Source organism: Dreissena polymorpha, chromosome 7 (assembly GCF_020536995.1).
Source record: "Dreissena polymorpha isolate Duluth1 chromosome 7, UMN_Dpol_1.0, whole genome shotgun sequence".
Lineage (NCBI taxonomy): Eukaryota > Metazoa > Mollusca > Bivalvia > Myida > Dreissenidae > Dreissena > Dreissena polymorpha.
In genome coordinates, this window is record NC_068361.1 from 101,364,616 (window position 1) to 101,373,694 (window position 9,079).

Here is a 9,079-nt window from a genome sequence, read left to right on the forward strand (position 1 = left end):
AGTCCCCCACCTGAAAAGTATACTTTAGAAATACATATTAGAAAGAAAGTTACTGACTTTTATTTCTAAGTAATATTCGGTATGTATCTCTTCTTTACTCAGTGCAAAATTTCTGAGCGGGATGACCTAATAAGGGCTCCACTAAAAAATTTGCACCGAGTAAAGTCTAGATATAAAGTGAATTTAAATACGAGATAAACGCTTATCACCTTTTTACTGATATGGCTGGAAAGTGAGCGTCATTTTAAAAGTAAACGGAAGTAATAAAGGGTATAAAACGGCGAAAAATAACTGTCTCGGTATGGATGTTACCATATTGACTATCACGTGATTACCCCCTCCAGTCCAATAAAAACATGGCTTCTATGTTTGAGCAGTTTGCTTTATCTGGCAGTATTAAATTAAGTTTAACAGTCTATAAATCACATTTGTAACCCATTCATCATGAAACCTGCAAAGAAGAAAAATTGTTTTGTTAAGTTATGAACTATTATTTTAAAAAACTAACACATTTCTGTCAGGTGTTGGCAGTTTTATTTAAAACATAGTTTACACAATCTACTCAACAAAATAGTTATGGTTGTTTTTGTTTGGTATCGGGTGTGTGCTTTAAGGTTTTAGCCCTTTTTTATTGATTTAATAAAATGCCTTCTTGTATTAAGGCCAGAAACTTGAGAGGAGCAAAAGGAAAGTCAAGTGGGCTATTCTCCCACTACTTCTTTTGTGTGTAAATAGTATATTTTCTAGTCAAAAGTTTTTTAAGCATGGATCACTTCAATTTTTGCAAGCATGCTGTCTCCATTGTTTCTTTGTTTTCTCACCAACTCTTGTTGGTAGGATAGAGAAAGCACAAATTGTCTTGTTTAATGATGTAAACTTTGACCTCAGATGGTAGTGATGGTCGTATTGGCCTGTTAGCTACCATAAGAATTTGTCACTTGTCATAGTTACTCTGAATTCAAGACACCTTTTGAAAGACCTTCTGAAGTTGAAGCCCGTACGGATTAGATTGTTGCGTGTAATAAGTAACAAAAATATCACACTTGCATAAATGACAATTAGCTATATTGCATAGTTCAAAGTATGGATATTGAATTATTAAATAAATGCAGATGTTTCTTAAGTGTTGGACACACATTTGTTATGGCAAACTTTTGTTACCAAGTGTTGGAAGAGAAAAATCTGCAAATGCATTGTTCCCTTATTGGTTTAAGATTAATAATATAAACTGCTGATGCTAAAATCTTATTCAATGGCTTTTAAAAGGGCATCACATTTCTGAACACTTCAACAGTCATTACTCCAGTAGTATCTCTATTGCTACTATTGATTTCTTGATGTGATGTATGTTCCATAAAATGGCGGCAACCTTGTTGAATAGTCATGTAGTGTTTATTCTCTGTGATTATCTATATTTCTACTATTGATCTCTCTGTGTTGTTTGTTGCAGCGAAGGTCTCGTCCCGGCCAGGCAGCACTGGGCGTTGTGACGGCTACATCCTTGAAGGCAAAGAGCTTGACTTCTACACCAGGAAACTCAAGACCAAGAAGGGAAAATAGGCGCTCTGTACTCTGTCGTTGGGAGAAAAAAAAATAAAGAGAAAAAAGTTTAAACAAGTCTTTGATGTCTTGGGATAGTGTTGTTTTTATCTCACCTGAGCATTATGCGCATAGGTAGCTTTTGTGATGGCCATTTGTCTGCATCAACATATGCACTTTTTATCATCCTTATTATTTCATAGAAATAACTAAGACAAAATAAAAACAACATGCTTTTTGGAAGTTCTGAAAGCATAGAAAGTATGATGAAAATGGTAATAATAACTTAATATAAAGAAAATTTGCAGTCACCATCATATTTAAGGAATATTTTTTTCTAATATCAAATGACTATCTCACCAAGAACATAAATTCATAATGAAAGTTCCATGTACAAAACTTTTGATTTTTGACACCATATACAAATTCAAAATATACAACATTCTTCGTATCTTGTATATGGAGGAATAAAAGTATATAAACATTGCTGTTTATGCTTTACTTATTACCCGAGCAGTTCACACGGTGTCAACAACGCTAACATAAACATAGGTATAGAGCACTAATGCGCTTTTAGGCGTAGCTGTTTCAGTTTTCATCTTAGTGACTTTTACATAACGCCAACAGACATGCATGAATATTTTCGAATATTTAATAAGCTGATTCGAGATACAACCTCTGAATTTTTGCTACATCACTGCGTATGTGCTCAATTCAAAGGATGTAGCACTGTTCAGTGTAAGGAATTCCGGACTACTCTCTGTATGCTCAAACGACACAAAGTGTGGCCCTGTTACAATTACGGGTTACAATCCATCTCGCAGAATTTCACTTTCGCCTCCAAGATGAGAAAACAATAATTAGCGAAGTAGTATAGTGTCACGAAAAGAGAAAATCGTTTAATTATCATACCACAATGTTTGCCTTACTTGGTCAGCACGTCTGGAAATCATTCCTTAATGTGTGGATAGGCTGCCATTATTAACAAGTTTGCTATTTTCAATTCAATTTTGTATCAAAAAGCATTGTTCTTAAATGTGGCATTTTCAATTCGCAATGAGATTTGTAATGACCCTCGTCATGCGAAAATGGGTCTTATGCCATATGCGCCCATCATATAAATAGCCCACTCAGCTATCCCTCCTTCTGGTAGGGAGAAACATAACATATTGAGTGATTTTAAAGCAAACAGCATCGCCTATGGCCTGACTGCGCAAAAGCACATGTTGGGTGTAACAAACGCTTGCCGAAACGTATAAGACCCATTTTCGCATGACGGCGCTATTGACGTGTGATTTAAATGTGTCGAAAGAAAACTGCGTACAAGGCATATGAGGACATACATTTTGTATATGAAGTGCTCTCCCGTAGTATATGTATGCCCCCCTTCGAAGAAGAGGGGGTATATTGCTTTGCTCATGTCGGTCGGTAGGTCGGTCGGTATGTCGGTCCGTCCACCAGGTGGTTGTCGTATGATAACTCAAGAACGCATATGCCTAGGATCATGAAACTTCATAGGTAGATTGATCATGACTCGCAGATGACCCCTATAGATTTTGAGGTCACTAGGTCAAAGGTCAAGGTCACGGTGACCCGAAATAGTAAATTGGTTTCCGGATGATAACTCAAGAACGCATACGCCTAGGATGATGAAACTTCATGGGTAGATTGATCATGACTTGCAGATGACCCCTATTTATTTTGAGGTCACTAGGTCAAAGGTCAAGGTCACGGTGACCCGAAATAGTAAAATGGTTTCCGGATGATAACTCAAGAAAGCATACGCCTAGGATCATGAGACTTCATGGGTAGCTTAATCATGACTTGCAGATGACCCCTTTTGATTTTGAGGTCATTAGGTCAAAGGTCAATGTCACGGTGACCCGAAATACATGTAGTAAAATGGTTTCCGGATGATAACTCAAGAATGCATACGCCTAGGATCATGAAACTTCATGGGTAGATTGATCATGACTCGCAGATGACCCCTATTGATTTTGAGGTCACTAGGTCAAAGGTCAAGGTCACGGTGACCCGAAATAGTAAAATGGTTGCCGGATGATAACTCAAGAACGCATACGCCAAGGATCATGAAACTTCATGGGTAGATTGATCAAGACTCGCAGATGACCCCTATTGATTTTGAGGTCACAAGGTCAAGGTCACGGTGACCCGAAATAGTAAAATGATTTTTGGATGATAACTCAAGAACGCTTTTGCCTAGGATCATGACACTTCATAGGTACATTGATCGTGACTCGCAGATGACCCCTTTTGATTTTCAGGTCACTAGTTTATTATGTTTTCACACTGTCCAGTAAAGAGACTTACAAATTGAATTTTTGACACATGTTCATTCATAATGATGTATAAGCCTTTGTTTCTGTGCCAGTAAATACTATGTTTATGGAAATGACGTGAGAATTCAACATTTAAAAAACCAGTGTAATATGATGTAATATTATATGGCAACAGGACAGTTGTGATTTGCTGGGTCAATTCTATTTAGCTTGACCATCCAAGCGGTTGATTGCTTTGACAAACTGGTGGTCTGAAACATTGAGAAAATGTCATGATTCACTGACAATAAATCAAACATGTAATTCTTGCCAGGCAACTTGCATTTAATTTTGTCAATTCAAATTATACATAAAAATATAATTACTTTTTAATCTGCTTGTTAATTGAAAAACAGCAACACAGTTTGTATGTATAAAAAACAATGTTAATACATAAATAGGATCAAGCATATTAAAATATCAACTTAGATTTAGTTTCCTTTACTGTACAGGATTTGTAAAGTTAGGTTAATATTTGTGTATTGAACAAAAATAACAACAGTGTAAAGAAAAGTTAATTTGGGGATGTTCTATCCAAACCCTGAGAGTTCATATTTCCTCAAATGCCAAGTAAAGATTGTAAATTTCAACCCACTGCTCTGGTTAGTTTTCAGAGGCACATATAATTAGCTTTTGAGCTTAGTGTCTCATTTGTACATGCATTACTGTATTAACTCCAAATCAACTAGTACAAGTGGTAGGCCAGTATTACATGGACTGGTGTTCACTGTTTACACAGTTTCACAACCCCATCTGATACTGGTCAGTATCTTGGCAAGTGGCCAAAGTTGGGAGTGGAATTAATGGTCTATTACATAACTGACTTCTGTGTGTGGTAAACACATGATACTGGTCATGTGGTCAAGTTGCACTTGTTGTTACAGATTTGCCTCCCTTGTAATATATTTAAATTTTACCAAATGTAAGGCTAACTGCATTTTTGTAATGAATACTACTACTACTACTACTACTACTGCTACTGCTACTGCTGCTGCTGCTGCTGCTGCTGCTGCTTCTACTACTACTTCTACTACTACTACTACTACTACTACTACTACTACTACTACTACTACTACTACTACTTCTACTGCTACTACTACTACTACTACTACTACTACTACTACTACTACTACTCTACTACTACTCTACTACTACTACTACTACTACTACTACTACTACTACTTCTACTACTGCTCTACTACTACTACTACTACTACTTCTACTACTACTACTACTACTACTACTACTACTACTACTACTACTACTACTACTTCTACTATTCCTTTTGCTGCCACCACCACCACCTACTACTACTACTACTACTCTATTACTACTACTCTACTACTACTACTACTACTAACTACTACTACCTACTACTACTACTACTACTACTACACTTCTACTACTACTACTACTATTACTACTACTACTACTACTACTACTACTACTACTACTATTTCTTCTGCTACCACCACCACCACCACCACCCACATTGACAAAAAACGAATTCAGTGACAAAAAACGTATTCACACAATGGCTGCTACTACAACTTATAGCCCATATAGGGGGGGGGCATGCATGTTTTACAAACAGCCCTTGTTTTTATTTACTCACACTAATGTGTGGCTTGACAATGCTAACACACATTTCATGCGGTGAATATACAGCTTACAAGTGAAAAACACAACACAATAGTTTAACTTTTGTTTAATAGTATTTAATTATTTAGAAAAGTAAATTGCTAATTTTATTTCAAAGTCAGCGTGTACGCCGACTACATTTTTAAAAGACATTTATTGTTATAAATATATTTAATATAATATATTAAGTTGTTTTAGGTTTTAGCGATTAAAAAGCATTTTCGAAGTTGCCTATAGTATGCCTGAAGTAATTGATGAACTCATATCCAACTGTCTATGTATTGAGAACTGTGAATATAAACAAGCTTAACCTTCTACTAACCTTCTACTTATGCATTCGTATTAGTATTATAAATTGTTTGTTATATTCGGGTTTAGCAATTATGAAACTTTTTTTGTCTATCGTATCGCTGAAGTTATTGTTGAACTTATATTCAACGTTTTATAAATTGAGAATATAAATAAGCGTCAACTTTTTCCCGAATCTCTCAATTTACGACCTGTACTACGTCATTGAGTTGTATGCGAGAGCGTAACCTATTGCGTTGTTATAACCCGTAAACTTTCCTTTGTTTATCGACAGGCGCATCTATTAATAGCCTCATATCATGAATGCCAAAACAACCGGGAAAAAGAACCACGTGACCAAATAGGACGCAAAACGCAAATATCATGCGACTACGATTTTTATTATGTAAGAACGCTCCGCAATTCCTTTGAAGTCGGAGCCTTGTGATTGATATTACGTAAATAATTGACCTCTAACTGAAGTAAGCAAAGGAAACGCAGCACCTAATTGACCCATTCCTTCTATGTGCGAAGGCAGATTGAATTTTACTGATGTATGGTTTGCCTATTATAACACACATTATAATGCGGTAAATATGCGACTAACAAGTAAAAAACACTATAATTAAACTTTTGTTTTGAATTAAGTTATTTAGAAAACAAAATTCCAAACCTTATTTCAAAACAGCAAGACTACATTTTTTAGAGAATATTATTGTTATATTTAAATGTTTTTTAACAGTTTCAGCGATAATGAAACATTTTTTTTATGTTGTCTATCGTATCCCTGTAATAATTGTTGAACTCGTGGTCAACGTATTATTAATTGAGACCTGTGAATATAAACAAGCGTAGCCTTATACTACTGCGTTATTCTCACACGGACTCCCCTTTGTTTATCGCCTGCCTCAGATTTATGAATGAGCTGAGCGAAAATACTACGTCACGCACACGCAGCAGAAAGTGGACTAGTTTAATCATTCATGAACAATCTCCTCCGCGACACGTACAATACGATCATTGTTTATTGATTCTTTTCTATAAAACACCGTTCGAAAATATTGAATGTAACACGATATTAATATAATGTTTCCATTTGTGAATACACATAATTGGAGAACTCAAATCTCTTGCATAAATTATACAACTCTTTCTTGCGCGGATACGCAAGCGGGTATTGGGTTAATCATACCTAGGCCGTATCGACCTGAATTTCACACTAAGCACTTTAGACGGGCGCTAATGCGCCCATCTAAAAACGTATGTACTTACGTAAATTAAAAACGAATTACCGAAACATGTTCTTATCCCTTTGGAATATGATAAAAAAGGGAAAGGGAAGTGCTTTTTATAAGTATACGTAGATCTCAATATAAAGGGAGTTTTCCAATCTTGTTTAAATTTTGTGGCTACGCATTAGTAACGTCTTCATGATATGATTCTAATGAGCATCAATGACAAAGGATTTTATGAGGTATATTGGCCGCTTTTAGACCCCTTGCTCCCCTTATCTAGAGTCGCTATAAGTTCAATTGAGCAGAGTCGTGTTGATCCACATGACTTGTTGTATTTTCAATTATCTTAATCTCAATTTACCACTTGAAAACACGTTTATTATTTAGACAATTATTTTCGGTCTGCACTTGAAATATATTACTTCAGAGATAAGCATTTGAATCTTTTTTAAGCTCATCTATTTTTTGAAAAAAAAATTATGAGCTATTATCACCTTGGCGTCTGCGTCGGGTTAAGTTTTGCGTTTAGGTCCACTTTTCTCAGAAAGTATCAATACTATTGCATTCAAACTTGGTACACTTACTTTCTATCATGAGGGGACTGGGCAGGCAAAGTTAGATTAAAACTCTAGAGGCCACTTTTATTGACTAATCTTCATGAAACTTGGTCAGAACGTTTGATTTCTAGCTCACCTGAGTACAATGTGCTCATGGTGAGCTTTTGTCCGTCGTCCGTTGTGCAACATCAACATTTGCCTTGTTCACTCTCTAGAGACCATATTTATTGTCCAATTTTCATGAAATTTGGTCAGAAGATTGGTCTCAATGATCTCTTGGATGAGTTCGAAAATGGTTACGTTTGCTTGAAAAACATGGCGGCCAAGGGGCGGGGCATTTTTCCTTATATGGCTATATAAGGCTATAGTAAAATCTTGTTAACACTCTAGAGGCCACATTTATAGTCCGATTTCATGAAATTCAGAAGATTCATCCCAATAATATCTTAGACGAGTTCAAAAATGATGCCGGTTGGTTGAAAAACATGGCCACCACGGGGCGGGGCTATTTTCCTTATATGGCTATGGTAAAACCTTGTTAACACTCTTAAGAGGTCACATTTATTTTCAGATCAACATGAAACTTGGTCAGAAGATTTGTCTCAATGATGGATGAGTGCGAAAATGGTTTTGGTTGCTTTAAAAACATGGCCACCAGTGGCGGGGCATTTTTCCTTATATGGCTATAGTAAAACCTTGTTTACACTCTAGAGGCCACATTTATTGTCCAATCTTCATGAAATTTGGTCAGAGGATTGGTCTTAATGATATCTTGGATGAGTTCGAAAATAATTATGTTTGCTTTATAAAAATGGCTTCCAAGGGGCGGGGCATTTTTCCTTATATGGCTATAGTAAAATCTTGTTAACACTCTAGAGGCCACATTTATTGTCCGATCTTCATGAAACTTGGTCAGAAGATTCATCTGCATAATATCTTGGACGAGTTCAAAAATGATGCCTTTGGTTGAAAAACATGGTTGCCAGGGGGCGGGGCATTTTTCCTTATATGGCTATAGTAAAACCTTGTTAACACCCTAGAGGCCACATTTATTTTCCGATCTTCGTGAAACTTGGTCAGAAGATTTGTCCCAATAATATCTTGTTATCTCATGTGAGTGACTTTGGGCCTTTCGGGCCCTCTTGTTTACCTAATAAGGCTATAGTAAAACCTTGTTAACACACTAGAGGCTACATTTACTGTCCGATCTTCATGAAACTTGGTCAGAAGATTCATCCCGATAATATCTAGGACGAGTTCAATAATGATGCCGGTTCGTTGAAAAACATGGTTGCCAGGGTGCGGGGCATTTTTCCTTAAATGGCTATAGTAAAACCTTGTTAACACTCTAGAGGCCACATTTACTTTCCGATCTTCGTGAAACTTGGCAGAAGATTTGTCCCAATAATATCTTGTTATCTCAGGTGAGCGACTTTGGGCCTTTCAGGCCCTCTTGTATGATCTCTTGGTTGAGTTCGAA

General features: G+C 36.4%; 1 protein-coding gene across 1 annotated transcript in view; it reads left to right on the plus strand.

The window, feature by feature from the left end:
• Positions 1–1,617, plus strand: part of LOC127836999 (40S ribosomal protein S8-like) — a 34,022-nt gene extending 32,405 nt beyond the window's left edge. The window contains exon 6 of the mRNA XM_052363691.1: positions 1,451–1,617. Coding sequence (XP_052219651.1) covers positions 1,451–1,560 — 110 coding nt within the window. The 3' untranslated portion in view covers positions 1,561–1,617. The remainder of the gene's footprint in view (positions 1–1,450) is intronic.
• The last annotated feature ends 7,462 nt before the right edge of the window (positions 1,618–9,079 follow it).